Below are 20,763 nucleotides of genomic sequence, written 5' to 3'. Positions count from 1 at the left end.
AAGGATTTCCTGAGACTATTTGACTTTCCTGTACTTAACTAATATTTATAATGACCATACTGGAATAATTGTGTTAAGCAGTGAAAAATAAGGTGTTTCTGTGAGTGGGTCAGAATAATTGAAAACAGAAAAAGAATTTTAATTAGATTTTTTCCAATCTCTTCTTAATTTATAAAAAGAATTATTAATATAATGTGAGATTTTACTATCTGCTAGGCACTGTTCTAAACCATTTATATGTATTTTTAACCCTTTTAAAAAAGCTCCATAATGTTGATACTAGAAGATTGAGAAATAATTGTTATAATCATTATTCAATGTTGAATAACAGGTAATGATTCATTATTTATTGCAAATAGAACATTTTGTAAGCAAATTATATCAGAACGGCATTTCATTAGCTGAAAATTTGCTTCTTTTTTTCTAACCCTGATTACTTATATATGTGTACAATTGAGACTATTGTTTAAGAAATTATTTATTTTTATTTAGAAATATGTTCTTATAGTTTGTTTGATGAGGAAGGGTTAGCCACTATAGGTAGGCTTCACCAGGAAGCATGTCTGTGTGCAAATGGCTTATGGGGAAGGGCATTGGGAACTATCCTTGTGAGGGAGTCAGGGTGGAGGATTTGGCTGAGGGTAAAGATCTGAGGCTGGGATTGCTCTTCACAGACACCCTTATTTTAAGAAGTAGCTGCCCAGGGGCCAAGAAATTTTAGGTAAGGCTGCTCTCCTCATCCAAGGGTCATTTCTGGGGAGATACTGAGGCAGGATCTAGCTGATGGCAGCATTCCCAGAGGGAAGGGCAAGCATTGTGTCCTGCGAGGCGGGGTGGGGGGGGGGGGGTGCATGCCGCTCTGGATACATACCTCACCATCTATCACATAAACCAAGAAACACCGAACTTATCAGGCTGTATGTCCTTACTTATTCAAAAGATGCAAAAAGGGAAACAGACATCTGTCAGAATTCAAAACAGTAGAATGATGCACAGAAAAGAGCAGTAACATTTTCTAAGTAGATCTAACAGAAAAGAAATTGTTTTGAAGCATAAATCCAAAAAAAACAGAACAATGGATAATGAGACACTAACCAAACACCTCTTAGAAACTAGAAAGAAAATTGATGCATGCAAAAGGATTTTTTGAAGGCTAGAAGCAGCAGAGAGGAAATCAAGAGTCAACAAGATTTATAGACTGTAGCTATGTAAATTCCAAGACTGTTTCCAGACACAGGAATCAACAGCATAAGATGTTTGGAGGAGGCAACAAAATAAGAAGGACTTGGTGGAAATCTGTTCAAGAAGCTATTAGATCTCCACAGCCCATGCCCCCATCTCCAACCTGGCAATTTTCCCTTCATCATCCCAGAGAGAAGACTTGGAATATTTTGTCTGTGGGAGGAGAAGTATGTTTTCAGAGACTATTGTAGAACATTGTTGTACTGGTTGGCATGGGGAGGGGCTAACCAAAAACAAGTTGGTTAGCTCTAAGGAAAACAGAATGGGGATGAAGTGAACGCTGAAGGCTGAGACTCTCAGGAAACTGGATGCCAGGCTTTCCCACTAGTGAATAGATATTGAATATTTTCTGGGCAATCCAAACAACGTAAAGGAAAGAATTTAAAAATTTTCTCAATCAAAATAGTTGAAGTAAGTCATCCTATAGTGTATCCCACAGCTCACAGCTCACAATCCTTGTTAGGTGCCCAGATTCTAATACTTTTGAATGTAGGCAGACAATCAAGAATGTGCAGGCTTCCCATGTAAAAAAAAAAATGAGATAAACAAAGAAAAAATTTGATTTGGAGAAGAGAGCCCATGAAGAGGGGAAATAAAACATGACAAACAAAAGAGCTGCAAATATCTGAGAGCAATAAAAGAATATATTGCAACTATCCATTGAGAACACTTCTAGAAAAGAACCCCTAACACTGAGAGTACATAAAAGTACTCTTCAAAATTAAAATGTGGCATGAAAAAAGAGAAAAAACAACTCAAAACTGTTATGCAATAAAGTTCATTGAATCTTCTCAAAAGCAGAGCAAAGGGATAAAGTGATATAAAATAGGAGAGCTGAGACAAGAAAATTAAATATGAGACAAGAGCTCTCTCATCTTAAGTCTGATACAAGAATTAAGTCTGAGACAAGAGCTCTCAGGACTAAATATTGGAGTGATGCTTAATACATGTGAAGGGTACAGATTTCTAAACCAGAATTGATACTCAGCCAAGCAATCAATTAAATATGCAGAAAAATAAACACTATTTTAGGCACATAGCATCTCAGAAATTTACTCCCATGAGCTTTTTCTCATAACGATACTAGATATTGTGGTCCACCAAAATGAGAAAGGAGGCATAGAATACAGGAAATAGGAAGTCCACAAGAGAGAAGCAGCAAGCATCTCCAGGAGGATTATTCATTAGGATTTTTGAGCTGATAAGTATGCACTAGACATGAAAGCAACCAGTCTGGATGGTAAAAGCCTTCAGGAAATGTTTCTTCAGGAAGATAAAACTGATAGAATACCTGGCTCAGTCAAAACCACTTGTAAGGTATTTGGGAGTGAGTTAGTAAGTACACAGAAAACTGTAAGATGTTAGCTCTAGGAAACACAAGTTGGTTTAGGAATAGGAAATTAATGTTTACTACTTCGATGAGTTAAAGGTTGTTTTTACAACATCCTAATAAAGCAAACATTAAATATTGAACTCACCACCAGGGCAGAATGGTGTTGGGGGGATGGGATGGAAGGGATCATATAAGCTGGAGGAAGCAGGAGAATGAGTGTTTTATCTTCATATACAAAATGAAAATGAAAAAAAAGCACAAAGCAGGTTATTTACAGAAATGGAGCTAATACAGAAACAGCTAAAAGACTTGTAAATATTTGCCACTGAGAAGGAAGTCTTCAAAATGGTGGAGGTAGAAGAATTTTTTTTTAATTTTGTAAAATGTCTTGTGGAGTTATTTGCTTGTTAAGATTCATGAATGTATAACTGAATAAAAACTCATTTAAAAAATGGACAGCAGAAATAGAAAGAGTATTCATTTTGTCAGTCAAAAAGAAGAACACACATATTGGCCTCTGTGAATTGCCTTATCCTTCCTGGAATGACTTTATTTATAAAGTGATAAGCTAGGTATTGAGCAAATTTGGAAGAGCTTCTTATTTGGGTGACATTGTTTAACATTTTCTGACCATTAACATTCTAAAATGCTGATTGAAATAACGTTTAGATTTCTATTTTTATTATCCTAACTATAAACTCTCTTCATTGTAAAATATAATTTTAGGAAACTTACACTTCAGTAAATGAATAATCTACCAGTAAGTTATCATATGTGATAAAAGAAAATATCATACAATAAAAATGTCACAGACACAGACCTCATTAATTCAGTTTTTTTCTCCATATTCTATCTAGGCGAAGGTGAAGTTTACCTTTGAATGCCTAAGAAGAAATGAATATTGTAAGCATCATTATAAGGATATCTTGGTCATTTCTTTCAAAGAATCTGAAGATTGCAGTATATAATATATTATTTAATAGATTCTTTTTATTAAATAAATATATATTGAGTTTATGTGATAAATGCTTGTCAAGTATTTATGTTCTTCAGGTATTCTGTTACATTTTGGGGGCACAAAGCTGAAAATATATAGTTCTTGCTTTTAAGTTGACAAATGAGGGAAGAAAGTATTATTAAAGTGAGCAGTTGTGATTAAAAAAATAATAATTGCTCTACTGAAGTTAAACAAAATGCACTAGCAGCCCATACATGTGAATGAAGGCTTCACACAGGGAATTCTTCTGTGAGCTGAACTTGAAGGCTAAATGAGAAGAGGTATATTAGTTGGTGGAGAATATTCCAGGGAGGAAAAGCAGTTTGGGCAATGGTACAGGCATGGGTGAAAGTACCATGTATTCTGAAAAGAACCAGTAGTTCAGGATGGTTGGAGCTGAGAGCAATGAGTCTTGAAAGAGAGGGAAGGATATTTTAGATTTTTATTTGGGTGGATTCATGAGACAGTATTAATAGCTGCTATTATTAATGGTAGCCAAATTTTTAAGTTTTATTTCTATTTCTGTTCTAGCACTGAACCAAGCACTTTATATACAATATCTTATTTAATCCTTTCAATTACTCTATCTTTATTTTTAAGTTTTTCAATCTTGAGTATAACATAATAAAATTTGTGTAGAAAATTTATTCTAACACTTGTGAGAAAATGTTTAAGTCAAGTGAAAAAAATGAGATTCAAGTGGTTTATGCAACTACATAAAAATTTATATATGTATAATATAGCAAGAAACCAGTTGTTTTACTCTTTTCACCACTTTGAGAGTTTTCCATCTATCAATTTTAAAATAAGAACAATGTGTAATTTTAGAGGAAGAAGGAAAAAGAGAAGAGAGAAAGAAAAGAGGTTCTCCAGGAGGGAATAAAAAAGAGTAAGAGAGTAAAGGTATGAGACAGATATTCACTGGAAATCAATACTGGAGGGAGGATAGGTTGGAAAGGGAGAAGACCAAGAACTGAGAGACTTCTCCTACAGTGGTCTAGGAGAAAGATACCAGGCACATTTATATTATTTCCTTCATTTAAACCTCAAATGGTCCCATTAGGCAGTCATTGATAGAACAGCAAATAGAAGAATAACAGTAGTGTTTAGAATATAAATCAAAAGGAAATGGTCACCCATTGGATGTATAGATGATTATGCCCATTCTACCTCCAAGAAAAGTAGATACAAGGCATGGTGAGGTTTAGGAGAGGAAGTGATTAAGAAAATGGTTCCTGTAGCTATGACATTTTGATTGGTTGGTTATTTCATCTAGCATAACCAGTTGATGTTACTTTATGCATTGCATTAATTAACCACATTCTTGTTAAAGAAAAAGGATGGTTACATGTCCTTGGTCACCAAGTTGATCCAGAACCTCAGGTTCTGATTTTGACCTACTGACACCTTTTATCCTATATTCATCTCAACCCAGAACTTTCATGGGATGACCACCAGGAATATAAAAAGAACACAGTGAGAAACTTAAAAGTACCGCTTGAGAGAATGGTTGACTAATTATCCAGACTGTCTTGACTTTCTTTCCTCTACAAAATGTTGAATTTCTTATAAGAGTTGGTGGATCAGAACTTTAAAATAACAGCTTTGCTCTACTACGAGATCCCTCTCTCATCTTCCTTTCTTTTTGACCGTCCACTTTCTTCATCCCACAGGGCTCTACGAGACCTTTCTAACCAATGATGAACCAGAATGCTGTGATGTCAGAAGAGAAGAGAAATCAAACAACCCATCCAAAGGGAAGGTGGAAAAAAGTGGATCGTGTCACAGGACGTCGCTCACAGTTTCCTCAGCAACAAGACTGTGCAACAGCAGACTCAAACTGTGTGTTCTGGTACTGATTCTCTTACATACAGTTCTCACAGCCTCAGTAGCACAGAACACCACGGCGCTGAGCTTCGGAGGCATCAACACGCTGGAGGAAAGCTCGACCAATGAGGAATAACAGCAGAAGGACAAAGTGTCACCAGAGCGGCCACTGGCCCACCATGAAAATGTAACTGCTGTCCGATGTAACAGAGACTGGGTGCTTTTACCCTCCAATCACTTCTTGCAAGGCCTTTAGGGTAACGTTTAAAAAGATGGGCCTGAATCCAAACAAGGACACAAACACAGCTTTTTATTGACTAAAAAGCTGTCAAGTGACTTCAATTTCTCACACCATTTTATACACTGTGTTTTAATGTTTGGAGGTTTTATTTGCTTTGGTTTTGGTTTTGGTTGATTCGTTTGTTTATTTTTGCACTTGTTAATACTGATTTATTTTGGGGGATGCTTTCTCAGAGGTAAACTAAGTCTTTTCACTGTCTCTCTATATATTTCTAGTCATAGTGTGTGTTCATCAGATAGTTTTGTCTCTATGTCCTGTCAGTTTCTATTAGAGGAATGACTGCTATGACCTTGTGGTATAGCAAAAAACAACAAAAAAATCATAAAAAAGAAAAAAAGACAAAAAAAAAGAAAACAACAAAAATAAAAATAAAAAAGTCCCTAACTCTCCCTCCTGCCTTGGGAACCAGTGCCCTTCCCGGCCTTTCCTCCCCTGGCCCTGTTCTCTCCCCTAAGCAGACAACATCCGCTTGCTTCTGTCCCTGTGGCCACAGTGACTGGGCGCACATGCTCTGGTGGGCCTCTGAGCTGCTGTTGCACAAACCCGCAACGGACCAGACAAAGGGGTTCCTTTTAGCTGAACAAACAAGTGTTCCCCATAATAGGTGGAATCAGTTTAACACATGTTTATGTTAAAAACAAAATAAAAGCAAAGAAAACTACCATGAACTATGTTGCTCCAGCTTCCATTCCCCAAGGCCCCCAGCCCTTTCTCACCAGTCATGTGGCTCCAAGTGGCCAGCTAGAATCAGGGAGAGAAGAGACAGTAAGTCCTTCCTGGAAGGTGGACTTTCATTGTGATTTCAATTCTGTTGCAGTAACCTAGGAGCCCATTTTGGCCTTTGTAATGAGAACAAAGAGACTGCAACACAAATCTGGACTTCTTTCTTCCCCTTTATTGTTGTGGAGGAGATAGTAGAGATGCTCAAACACCTGCAGTATGCAGAATATACACAATTTTACTCCAGTATTTCCCCAACATATGGTTTTAAATTATTCTACTAAAGAATAATTCTTCTTCTTCTTCTATTATTATTCTAAAGTGTATGCAATTCTGCATTATCACAAAAGAACTTTTTAAAAAAATAGGTTAGCCATTTTCATTCAAGTGCAAAAACTGTATAACATGCTCTAGATAGTTGAAGAAAAGAGGAGAAATCTGATTGCTCTGTTTGTATTTTTTTCTTTTTGTGGGAACATTTCACCTGCTGAGTGTCTATGAATTTGCTTTATTAAAAAAAAGGCTTTGAGTTTACAGTAGAATCAGTGGAAGGAAGAGTTAATAAGGGCTGTTTTTAAAAAAAACAAACAAACAAATAATTAAAAAAAACACTTTACATTCCTTCCTAGTCTCTAACTACACTTGGGAAGTGCACTTCAGATATGTTTGCTGTGTAGCTGGGAGATGAAGGAAAACCATAGAAAATGTCCTCTTAGCGAACAAAATTTAGTTATTAACTTTATAGCTATGAAATTCCCCCAGGCATTTGTTTTTGTTCAAAGTTTAATCTCTGCATCATACTTAACCCTGCAACATGCGTGCAGTATGCATACTTTGTTTTGAATAAAAAATGTTTTGTTCCAGTCTGTTAAGAATATTCAAAAATAATAAAGGTATTGCTTAATAAAATTGCTAGATTGTTTAGCAGTAAATGCACAACTATTTTACTAGATTCTTTGTTTTAATAGTGTTTTGTTGAGACTGAAAATTCTGAAATGGTCTGCGCAAATACAAAAAAAAGCCACCCAAAATGCAAAATTCTCTAGTTTTTGTTCCTTTTTTAAAATTTTTTTTCATAAAAATGCAAACACATTCTCACATGCACAGAAATATACAGAGACTAGTTTTAATTTACAGAAATATGGTACTATTTCTGGGACACAGTGGTTGGGAGTGGCTGGGGGCAGGCTTTGAATTAGTGCAAAATTTAAACACTCATAGAAATGAGCATTTTCAAAAACCTAACTAGTGGTGGAATGTGGATTTCTGTGGAGTTGGGAGAAAGTAAAGGGGCAATGAATGGAGGGTAAGGGAATGGATGATGATTCATGAGGAAGAATGTAGTAGGTGAGCTCTTATTCAACTGTCCTCTTAAGAACTTTCAGTCACATGGCCCAGAAAAAGTTTGTTATGACCTTTATCTACCCCTACTGCACAAAGACTACTCCACAGTTTATTGTTTCAGTGTCTCTTATGCTTCTTTCATGCCAGAGGCATTTCTATTCTTTCAGAAAAATAACACATCAACCCAGATACTAGTTCCACCCACTCATGGCAAGACACTGGGCAAAACAATGAAAAGCAGTATTCCCTAACAAATAGGGTTTTGTTTTCTCTTAATATCTCTAGAAACTGGTCAAAGTTCTTTTTCAATATAAGAGGATTGGGAGGTTCCATGTATACATTTTAAATTTAGTTTGGGGACAACGGCAGTCAAAAGAAGGGAAACAAAAAACACCACTACTTTACATGAGAGGTAAGCTCACCAAAAGACAATTTCAAGAGCAGGGAGAAACAATGTAGTATTAATTGCAAATAAACTGTAATTTAGGTGAGGAGATGACATGGAGGGAGAAGGGAAATGAGTTCTTTCTCTGGGACAAGTCAGCCAGTGTTGGAACAGTCTGCAATGCTGGTAGGATTTTTTTCTTGCCATACACATTTATTGTTCTTATGTGAGAATGATCTCAGTGTCTAGTGATTATTATCAAAAAATGTGTAACTACTCCCCTGTGCTTCCACTGACACACTGAACTAAAGAAGCTTTTCCTGGGTCAGCTAAAGGACCCAAATAGGCAATGACTCCTTCATAAAGTCCAGGAACAGTCACTAAAGATGCAAATCTTACTATAATAAGCTTACTATACTTATATTGATCATTGTACTAATTTTTCTACTTGATAACATACTTGATGTTGTGCATATATTAATCCTGACAGAAAAAATTCAGATCCTGCATTTTTGTAACATCTTGTTCCATTTTTCTCATAGTGGATTATCAATGCATACTGGGTAATGAATTATGATATTAAAATAATTATTTTTGAAAGCAAGTTGAAAACCAAGAAAATATTTTTCCACAAATGTATGGAACACATTTTCCAAACTTTATCATTTCCGTTTTCTTTACAATAGAGAAAATCAAGTATGTGGAATATATTGATACTGCAAAACCAAATGTCAAATAACATAAGTGGAATTACAGTAGACCTTTGGTATGTGAGAGTTTTACATTGTAGATTCATATATCTTATGAATATATAGAGAGATATATATAGGCACAGATGTAGCTACATTGTTTGTAAGTAAGACTTTAACTAAAAAATTATTTAGTCCATAAAATATACACATACTACAATGAACAAGTTCTATTTTTTGCTCAAGTTTGAGTAGCATGCTCAGTTAAAAACTGTATCTTTGATATGGAAAATCAACTCTCAAACTTGTCTCCATTAATGAAGAAATAACAACTTTGAAACAAGCAGAATCTTTTCCATCTTCCAAGAATTAATGATGTATAGAAAAAAATTGAATATAGCATGAAGACAGTGGGCAATGGTGAATAACATGGTTTAAGTATGAGGAAGAAAAGAAACTGGTGTTTAAAGCAGTACTTCCATGACATTTTTAGGAATGATTAAACTGCTTCAAATTCTATAAATTCTCAAAATAATAATAAAATCTATAGATAATATTCTCTGCCTCAGAATAAAATTCAAGACATGAGCAAAATATAAAATATATTCTTTGGTTTTAAGATACTTCTGGTCTATGTGCACTTGACAAGACATTCAGATTAAAGTTAAAAATAATAGATCTCCTGAATATTTTATCCAAGGCCACATAGGTAGGCAACACAAAGGTTGAATTCAAACTGCATCTGGTTGCAGGAGATCTTTAGGTCTCAAACGTACTTTGGGAGTAAAATTTATTTTCTCCACATTCTCAGATACTTACAACATTGCAAAGTTTTAATTAAAAGTTTAAAAAATATAAAAGACAGTAATGTCTTAGGGCACACACCTTTGCACACATTTCATTTTGCTCTATTGGTCAATATTTTGAAAATAAAGGAGAAGGGGTTCAATAGGAACATCTTGATGAAGCACCTAAGAAGTGGTTGGTATTAGGGGTTTTTTAATTCTTTTTTTTTTACCATTGATAAAAAGAATGAGATCTTAGGGGCAAAGCCATGGTTTGGGTGATAGATAGCTTTGGCACCTGTTGCCATGTGACCCAGGGAAGTCAATAATATATTTGAACAGGACACCTCATGAAGTGAAAATATCTCATGGGACAATTTGAGGCTTAAATGAAATAAATAATATAAATGTGCCTAGATATAATGGATCCTCAGCAACAGTTTATTATAATGATATTTATTCATGAAGTGAAACTATCTGCTTGCTTAGAGGGACTGCTCCTGAAAGTTTTTCAGAGTTGCCTAATTACTGCTTTTAGAACCCCTTCCCATCTCTAATCTAGCAAATTGATGATCAATGAATTTTCAACAGAATTTGAAAGAGTCTGCTCTGATGGATGACCTTTTCATGTAAAGGTCAAGATGATCTGATGACCTTTTCTGTAGAGTGTTCCTTTATATATTTACACAACACCTCTTCCCCCCCAAAAGCTTTGGCTAAAAGCAAAAATTAGAAAAAGTCCATAACAATTGAGGAGAGGTTTCATACACTGTAAATTACATTGAAATTGTATAGGAAATAAGGATGTAACCTCAAAGGGTTTTTAAAGAACTCATGAATCTTAGGGGAAAAATGTATAAATCTTTGATTCCTCTGGATTCCTTAAGAAAAAACAAACCAAAAAAAAAAGAAAAAAAGTACCCACATTAAATTGAATCTTATTCAGCATAAATATATGTCTAAAATGAACTAATAACTCTTTTGTGTTAGATAAATACTATAATTTTTATGTAATAAGATCAGTGAAAAAATTAAAAGAAACCTGAAAAGTTTTGATAAAGTCTAAGTAAATGGATTAAGCAGGTCTCCTGATTAATCTTTCGCACTTCATTCATCCTTATCTCTGTTGCCCTTTCATCCACCTCTCACCCACCTAATAAACATTTTAATGTATTTGCATATATTTACCCACTCCATATTTCTGACTATAACTAGCACCTTAAAATGTTTTCATCTTTACAACTTTAGTTGAAAGCAGACTATGGACATTGATCTATGAATATAGGCTAATGATCTATGGATATATTAATACAAGCAGTGAGTATCTTTCCTAAAATTTCCAGCTCACACAACACTGGCTGCTTCAAGATTCTAGTTTTCTGAGTGCCAGCTAACTAGAAGATCATTTATTAGGAAAAGAAAATTTCAACTTCTGTCCATTTCTCATTGACCATATCACTGCAATATAGATAACACAATAAGAGGTAATAAGTAAGGCAAACGTTAAACTTCTTTGTAAACATTAGAAAAAGTTTTAAAGATTACTCCTCCTTTACTTTCTTTTTATTTCCTTTCCTCCATATCACTTTCATTTTCATATTATGGTAAGCATTTTAATGTTTGCTCTGAAACTTAATGTACCTTATTTCCATTTTTCTTAGCTTTGTAGATAATGTGTTATGACATTAAAAATAGTGATATATCAAATAGATAAACAAATTATTTTTAAATTATTTTTCTGAATTCACTCAAATAGAAGTTTTAAGTGGATAGAAACATGAAACAGAAGTACAAACACCACGCAATTCTGAGAGACTAAGAATGATGTGGAAGAAAGCAAGCCTCATTACACCATTATGTAGTATATTAGTAGCTAGAGAAATACTTTATTTCTTAAATTACGAATTCTACAATCACTAGAATATTAAATATTTAAAAAATTAAAAAGATAAAAACCACTAAGAAGGTTTATTTATCTCTTGTTTCTTTGGATGACTCGTTTACTCACCTTAGGTTAATTTGTTTTTTTTCTCACTGTCCTTATATTTCTGACACAATTGACTCCCCTCAAAATAGAATTAGATGGACTTATTTATGCAAATATGTATATTAGTTTTGATCATAGTGTTGATTTAACTTCAAAAAAATACCTAGTTAAACATAATCGTTGCAGCATTTTCCTTAACTTCTTTCTCTTAATTTAATGTAATTTAATTTAGCTTATTTATCTAAATTTATTTTAATTTTTTATTCTCAGCCATATCTATATGTGATTATGAAAATTTCAAGCAACATGGGTGACATAATAATTTCTGCTGACTTTATTAACCTGTCAGGAAGACCAGTGGACCACTGCTATCGATTGGAGACAACTAGAATCACTTGGAATGCTTCTACTGCTGCCTTGGCTCCCAAATTCAACATCTACCTTTATGATGTTTCTAGATAAGCTGTGTGATGAGTTGATGATATAATCATAGCTATGGAAGACATTTGCCAAGGTTTTCACTATTTAGAAAGAACAGAAATCATACTTTTATTTTTCCTTCTCCTTAATGTAAAGGGCATGCAAAAGTTATCAGTTAATGACAATTGAATAGGAACAAAGCCAGTTTCTAAGCCTTTAAACAGTGATTCCATTTTGAAGGAAATATTGGTAAAATGCTTGCTACAACTCCACACAAATGTCATGTTGAGCAAAAGCATTTTGATTTAATGCAATTTTCTTTATATGAAATATGATACAGTGAAATAAGTTTTGAATATCCAAAACACACAGCATGATGAATACATAAATGAAATATATGTAAAATGTTTTCAGGTATTTTTACAAAAATTAGAGTCTAAAGTTTGGTGGTTCCCTTTTCATTGCAGCCTTCCCCCACATCCCACCCTGAAGACCATTCTCTTTTATTTAATTCATGTGGTTTTATCAGAAACTGTCTTTTTATAGCTTTTGAAATCTCAACTTCAGGAGCATTTGAAATGAGCTACATGGGGGTCCATGATGTTGTCTAACCATGTAGGCTGTGCCATGACTCCTACAACTGAAAATAGAATTAAATGATTATATAAAAAATATTAGAAGTTGTAAAATATATTAAATGTTGCATTATTAGAATACATTTAATTGAGCAGCCAAGACACTTTAATTTTCTAGAGAAAAAAATCAGTGCACTGGACAGAACATAGCAGCTGAGTAGGTGAAAGTTGTGCTCACTTGCTTGTGCTCCCAGCATGGATTTTCATTTGATCTTCTGACAAGTGGCCTGAACAATCAATGGGATCTCAGCTGATGTGAATTTTTGAAACCAAGGAGTACAGATGCTTTGTGCCATCTGGTAAGAGATTTTATAAGTTGAGGGGGAAATGCCCTGTGTGAGGTACCTGTAGCAGAGGAGATATCAGGCAGTAAATGCAGCTCAGTGGCTCCCTCCCCTCTGGGAGTAGGGCCCTGGCCCCACAAAGGGAAGCCACCAACCCTAGTCAGGAGAGGCTTGGAAGGATATACAAAGTCTGGGAGACTTAGGCTACGCATGTACCCACACACAGCAAGCAGCATGTCCATAACTGCAGGGCCAACCCGGAGAGTTCCAGAGAGAAACTCTGTTAAAACTGCTAGAGGCACTGTCAGGCTGTGAACAGCCCTGACTGAGAGACACTTTGTGCTTTTGGGGGAGGTGGAGTGCACAGAGAACCAGCCCAGGGCTCAGTGATACAATGTGGGGGCCACACAGAGATTCTTTTAAAAGGGGATCTTAATAAAAATTAGGCCAGGACCCCATGGTCACATGCATGTGCAGCAGCTTTACCAACAAAGAAACCAGAGTGAAAGGTCCCATTGAGTCCATCTGCACAGGAAGAATGGAAAGTGGCATGGTAAAGGTATTGTGGCACCCAGCCCAGCATGGCTGGTGAGCAGGGGTGAGGTGGGCAGGGTGTTGCTGAGCAGAGGAAAGACTTCAGACCTGAGTCTCCTGCAAGAGTTGCAGGCGGGGTACTAGACAGCCAGGAGCTGAACACCTGCGATTCATTGCAGCCAGGCAGGTTCCCTCATAGGCAGGTGTGCCCAACTCCCACCTACGGGATTGCAGGCTCTGTAGATCAGTGAGTCCAGGCTTAGGAACCTGTTGCTCAATGCTTAATTGCAAGGGACTAAAGAGGAAGCTCTAAAACAGCCCTTTTGGAACATCTATCAGACACTACAAGCTATGCTGGCTCCTCGGGCCCTGATCTACTGAACCCAACAGAGAAGAGAGATTAGAGACTGATACAAGGGGCATTCAGACACCTCCCCATCCCCAGCTCTTACACAGAGCTGCCATCAGTGCTAAGCAGGAAAGAACTGCCCTTTTGCACAGACTGACCCCTCACAGAAAATGGACAGCTGACTCATCAGAAGCTATACATTATTGGAAATAATCTGAGACAGACCAAGATGTGTGATGAGGCAGTAAAACACTTCCACCATCTCTCTGAAGGCTGAATAGGGCTTCCCAGGGGGTGACTCAGGGACCATACCTTCCTAATTGCACCAGAGGCCCCATTGGAGACAGGTGGAGGTGGTACTGTCAGTGCTCTCAGACATTAGATGAACCACTCCTGGGCCTTTGTGCTGATGGAAAGTCAGCAGGGCAGAACAGTGGGGACAAGCCAAGCCTGAAGGAGACAGCCACAGACTATGGATCACTTGTAGACTCAAATAGGCTGCCTACGGCTAGACTAGGACACCATCTGACATTACCAGGGGCTAATCCAGAAACAGAAGACAGTGGCAAACACTAGACTCTGCTGAGATGAATTTCACCATGGTCTTCTTCATTATTTCAGTTACTGTTTTTCTGCATAGCTTTTTAATATTTTTTCTTCAAGTTTTTTCCTATTATTCATTATTTTAAAATTTCATTTCAAATCTCATATTTTATCACTCCCTTCTCTTACTCCAAAAATGGCAAAAGCCTTCTTCCTTCCTGTTATTATTTTTGTTTTAAATTTTATTTTTTCTTTTCTATGCCTTGTTTCTGTTCTGCACCCTTACTATTTCTCCTCCATCCAGCCTCTCAAAAACATTTTTCTTTCCATTAGTCATCTCACATTCTTTTTCTCTTTTTATAATATCTTTATACTCTCTCCACCTTTTTAATCTTTGCTTATTGGTTGTTCATATGGTGGTGGTGGTTGCAATTCTTCAAATTTATTCCTAGAAGTTCATTACTTTTGTATTTCAAATCTCAAATTTTACTGTTTTCTTCTCCTTCTTCATTTTAACTTCTTACTACCCTTTCTTTATTTTTTTGTTGTAAATTTCATTTCTTCCTTCTCTTAGCCTGGTTTTCATTCTTTGCTCTTATTATTTCTTCTCCCTCTATCCTTTCAAAATCGCTTTTTTCCCTTTAGACATCATATTATCCCTTTTCTTTCTTTTTTCCTTCTTATTCCCTTTTCATCTTTGGTAATCTTTGCTCATTTGTTTTTGCTATTTCTGTGGTGAATGTTTTTCTTCAATTCTGTTCCTATTTTTCACTAATATTTAAAACCTCATATTATACTCTTCCCTTTTCTTACTCCATTTTCCTCCCATTTTTACTCACAATGTAAATTTTCTTTTCTTTCTTTCTTCACCTTATGTTTATTCCCTACTCTTATTATTTCTCTTCCACCTACCCTCTCAAAATCATTTTTCTTTTCATTAGTTATCTCATATTCATTTTTCTTTTCTTATAATAGCCTTTCCACTTTTATTAATATTTGCTAATTTATCATTGATAGTATGGTTGTGGTAGGCAGTTATTTTTGCAGGTGTTGGTTTAGTTTCCTGGGTTTTTTGTTTTGTTTTCTTCTGGCAGCACTGGTACAACAGCATACAAGAGGTGGCAGGTATGACTTTCAGTCAGCTAGCTAGGAGAAAGAACCCACTGAAGAACAATTCAACAATAAACAAAACCCAATTAAAACAGGAGAACTCAATAAAGGTCATCCCAAAAGCATCCAGCTCAGGAGATCAAGGAGGCTGCACCACTGAGTCCCACAGGTCTTCTACCACAGAAGGCCACCACAAAAACACAGGAAGTCACAGGAGATCAATCTAATATGCAGAAACTAAAAAAAGAGTCACCTAAAAAGGGGAGACATAAAACAACCCCCAATCAAAAAGAAAGGAAGAATCCACAGAAGGAGCACTAAATTAAATTGGAAAAGCAATCTATCAGACACAGAGTTCAAAATAATGGTTATAAGGATGTTCAAAGAGCTCAGTGAGAACTACAAGAAACTCTATGGGAGCTACAAGAAACTTAGTGAGAATTACATCAGCATGGAAAAGGACATAGAAAATATGAATAAGAGCAAGGAGGAAATGAAGAATATAATATCTGAAATGAAGAATACATAGAAGTAATTAAAAGCAGACTAGATGAAGCAGAGGGTTGAATCAGCAAGTTGGAAGACAAGTTAGCATAAAACGCCCAGACAAAGCAATGAAACAAAACAAAAAAAGACTCAAAAATAATGATGATAGTTTAAGGGAGCTGCAGAACAATGTGAAGTGTAATAATATTCACATCACAGAGATACCAAAAGGAGAATAAAAGGAGCAAGAGATAGAAAACTTGTTTGAAAAGCAATGATAGGAAACTTTCCTAAGGTGCTGAGGAAAAAAGTCATGTATGTCTAGGAAACAGAGAGGGTCCCAATCAAGATGAACCCAAAGAGGACCACTGATAATGTTCCTCTTTGTTTCTTCCAAGGAAGAAGCAACTAATAAAATACAAAGGAACACTGATAAGGCTATCAGCTGATTATTCAACAGAAACACTACAAGCCAGAAGGGAATGACACAAAATATTCCAAGTAATGAAATGCAAAGGCCCACAAACCAAGACTACTCGACCCAGCAAGGCTCTCATTTAAAATGGAAGGTGAAATAAGGAACTTCTCAGATAAGAAAAAAAATGGCTAAAAGAGTACATCTCCACCAAGCCAGCACTGAAAGAGATGCCAAAGGGACTGCATAAAAGAACTGATTAAGAGATAGAGAGAGAGAGAAGGGGGCAGGGGAGGAACCTAGGTATGAAGGAAAAAATGGCAATGAACAAGTACCTATCAATAATAACCTTAAATGTGAATGTATTAAATGCTCCACAAAAGTATTAGGTAGCTGAATAGACAAGAAAGTATGTATGTTGTCTACAAGACACCCAACTGAGAACAAAAGATCTGCAAGGACTGAAAGTGAAAGGATGGAAAGAAATATTCCAAACAAATGAACAAAAAAAAGCTGGGGTAACAATACTTATATCAGACAAAACAGACTTCAAAACAAAGGCTATAACAAGAGACAAAGAAGCTGACTACATAATACTTAAGGAAGCAGTCCAACAAAAAGATATAACCCTTGTAAACACATATGCACCCAACATAGGGGCACCTAAATATATAAGGAAAACCTTGGAGGACTTCAAGAAAGATATTAACAGAAACACAGTCACCATAGAGGATTTCAACACCCCACTATCAACAATGGATAGATCTTCCAAACAAAGAATCAATAAGATCTTGTGGCATTAAATGACACTATAGATCAAAAGGGTTTAATTGATACGTACAGAATATTTTACCCCCAAAAGGCAAAATATACATGCTTTTCAGGTGCATGTAACATATTCAAAGATAGATGACATAATAGGACACATAACAAGCCTCAACAAATTCAAGAAACTTGAAATCATATAAAGCATCTCCTCAGATTACAATGGCTTGAAACTAGAAACCAACCTCAAGGAAAAAAACTGAAAAACATTCAAATACATGAGATGATCAAGGAAGAAATCAAAAAGTGTCTGGAAACAAATGAAAATGAACACAAAACAACCCAACACCTATGGGATACAGCAAAGGCAGTCCTGAGAGGGAAAGGGAAGTTCATAGCAATGCAGGCCTACCTAAAGAAGATAGAAAAATCTCAACTAAACAATGTAATTCTGTATCTACAAGAACTAGAGGAACAACAATAAACAAAGCCCAAAATGAGTAGAAGGAAGGAAATAATCCATATTAGAGCAGAATTAAATGACATAGAGGCTTAAAAAACAATTCAAAGGATCAGTGAATCCAGGAGCTGATTTTTGAAAGGTAAACAAAATTGACAAACCATAAACCAGACCCATCAAAGAAAGAGAGAGACAGAGAGAGAGAGAGAAAGAGAGATAGAGAGAGAAAGAGGGAGAGAGAGAGAGAGAAGACCTAAATAAACAAAATCAGAAAAGAGGAGAAGTTACAACCAATACCACAGGGATACAAACGACTGTAAGAAATTACTATGAACATATATATGCCAAGGAATTGGACAACCTGGGTGAAATAGATAAATTACTAGAGACATACAATCTTCCAAAATCGAATCAAGAAGAAGCAGAAAGCCTGAATAGAATGATAACTAGTGAAATTGAAGTTGCAATAAAAAAACTCCAGGCACACAAAAGCCCTGGACTGGATGGCTTCACAGTTGAATTTTACCAAACATTTAAAGAACTAACATCTATCCTTCTCAAACTATCCCATAAAATTCTAGAAGGAAGACTTCCAAACTATTTTTATGAGGCCAGTATTATCCTAATTCCAAAACCAGATAAAGACACTACAAAGAAAGAAAACTACAAGCCAATATCTCTGATGAACATATATTCTAATATCCTCAACAAAATATTGGCAATCTGGGTCCAGCAATACATTAAAAAATCATATACCATAATCAAGTGGAATTCATCCAATGGATGCAAAGATGGTACAATATTAGCAAATCAATAAACATAATACACTACATAGACAAAATAAAGGATACAAATCACATGATCATAACTATATATGCCAAAAATCATTTGAGAAAATCCAGCACCCATTTATTATAATAACACTCAGTGAAGTGGGAATAGAGGGAGCTTTCCTCAACATAATAAAGGCCATATATAAAAGACCTACAGCAAACATCAGACTCAATGGGCAAAAACTAAAAGCTTTTCCCTTGAGAGTAGGAATAAGACAAGGGTGTCTGCATTCACCACTCTTATTTGACATACTGTTGGAAATTCTAGCCATAGGGATCAGACAAGAAGAAATAAAAGGTATCCATATTAGAAAGGAGGGAGCAAAACTGACATTATTCATAGACAACATGATAGCATTAATAGAAAACACTATAGTCACCACCAAAAAACTACTTGACATGATAAATGAGTTTGACACAACAGTGGGATATAGAGTCAATATTTGGAAATTGGTGGTATTTTGTATACCAACAATGAACTATCAGAAAAAGGAACTAGGAAAACAATCTAATTTACTAGTGCAACAAAAAAAAAATAAAGTTCCTAGGAATAAGTTTAACCAAAGAGGTAAAAGATCTGTACTAGGAAAAATACAGAACACTGAAGAAAGAAACTGAAGAAGACACAAATAAATGGAAGCATTTACTATATTCAAGGGTTGGAAGAATTAACATCATTAAAATGCCCATACTACCCAAAGCAATCTATAGATTCAATGCAATTCCTATTAAAATGCCAAAAACACATTTCGAAGATCTAGAACAAATATTTCAAAAATTTATAGGTAAGCAAAAAAGCCTCAGCAATCTTGAGAAAGAAGAACAAAGTAAGAGGTGTCACAATATTTGATATCAAACAATACTACAAGGCCACTGTAATCAAAACAGTCTGGTACTGGCATACAAACAGACATATAGATCAGTGGGACACAATAGAGAGCCCAGAAATAAACCCATGTCTTATGGTCAATTAATATTGGACAAATGGGGCATGAGCATACAGTGGAGTAAAAATAGCCTCTTCAAAAAGTGTTGGGAGAACTGTACTGGTACATGCAAAAAAAAGAAAAAAATGAAACTAGGCCACCAACTTACACCATACACCAAAAAAAACTCAAAATGGATAAAAGACTTAAATTTAAGTCATGATACCATAAAAATCCTAGAGGAAAACACAGGCAAGAAAATTTCAGGTATCTCACAGAGCAATATTTTTGCTGAAATATGCCTCAGGGCAAAGGAAAAAAAGAAAATAAATAAACAAATGGGACTACATTAAATTAAAAAACTTCTGCACAACCAAAGAAACCATCATCAAAATGGAAAGGAAACTGACCATATGGGTAAGCATATTTGCCAATGATACATTAGACAATGGTTTAATCTCCAAAATATATAAAGAACACATATGACTCAACACCAGGAAGGCAAAAAATCCAATTAAAAATTGGGCAAAATATCTGAATAGACAGTTCTTCAAGGAGGGTGTACAAAGAAAGGAGGAATCCTACTTTTTGACAGCATGGGTGGAACTGGAGAGCATTGTGCTAAGTGAAATAAGCCAGTCATTGTAAGACAAAAACCATGTGATATCACCAAAAGAGGAATCTAATAAACAAAATAAACTAATGAGAAAAATAGAACCAAAGGCATGGAAACATGGAACAGACTACAGCTGTCAGAGGAGTGGAGCGAGGGGGATACTGGTGGAAAGAAGGGCAAGGGACTAGTCAAAGAACATGCACGAATTACCCATGGACATGGACAATGGTGTGGGGATTGATTGTGGGAGCAAGCAGGGGGTAGGCTGGGTGGAAGAGGAGAGGGAGAAAAATTGGCACAACTGTAATATAAGAACAATAAACATTTTAAATAATCAATGCACTAATTTATTACAATTACAAAGATATTCTTTTCTAAATGACAAGAAAACTGTCAGATTGTGAGAAGTACTAGTATAATACTCTCATATGAATAAATTTAAAGATGCAAATTATAGCTGGCTTAGGGTAAAAGTATGGATTTATACCTATTATAATGAAATGCAGAAAATTTACTTTCTAAATTTTATATTTATTTATTTTTAAAGATTTATTTATTTATTTTTAGAGAGGGAAGGGAGGGAGAAAGAGAGAGAGAGAAACATCAATATGTGGTTGCTGGGGGCCGTGGCCTGCAACCCAGGCATGTACCCTGGCTGGGAATCTAACCTGCAATACTTTGGTTCACAGCCCGTGCTCAATCCACTGAGCTATGTCAGCCAGGGCTTAAATTTTATATTTAAAAAGTCATACATTTCCACTGAAATAGAAGTTTAAC

At 35.6% G+C, this 20,763-nt stretch overlaps 1 protein-coding gene across 2 annotated transcripts in view; it reads left to right on the top strand.

Annotated features, from left to right (window-relative positions):
- The window catches only part of NALF1 (NALCN channel auxiliary factor 1), a 605,598-nt gene extending 598,158 nt beyond the window's left edge, over positions 1-7,440 (top strand). The window contains exons 3-4 of one of the 2 annotated variants that reach the window (XM_045821477.1): positions 3,433-3,478; positions 5,246-5,379. In XM_045821477.1, coding sequence (XP_045677433.1) covers positions 3,433-3,455 — 23 coding nt within the window. In that variant the 3' untranslated portion in view covers positions 3,456-3,478; positions 5,246-5,379. Of the gene's footprint in view, positions 1-3,432; positions 3,479-5,245 lie in introns of both variants that reach the window. The other variant, XM_045821476.1, reaches the window with a different exon arrangement.
- The last annotated feature ends 13,323 nt before the right edge of the window (positions 7,441-20,763 follow it).

This window comes from Phyllostomus hastatus, unplaced genomic scaffold, assembly GCF_019186645.2.
Source record: "Phyllostomus hastatus isolate PE091 unplaced genomic scaffold, TTU_PhHast_1.1 phas_scaffold_46, whole genome shotgun sequence".
NCBI classification, from domain to species: domain Eukaryota; kingdom Metazoa; phylum Chordata; class Mammalia; order Chiroptera; family Phyllostomidae; genus Phyllostomus; species Phyllostomus hastatus.
Note: the sequence above shows the minus strand (reverse complement) of the source record. Positions and strands in the feature narration are given on the sequence as shown.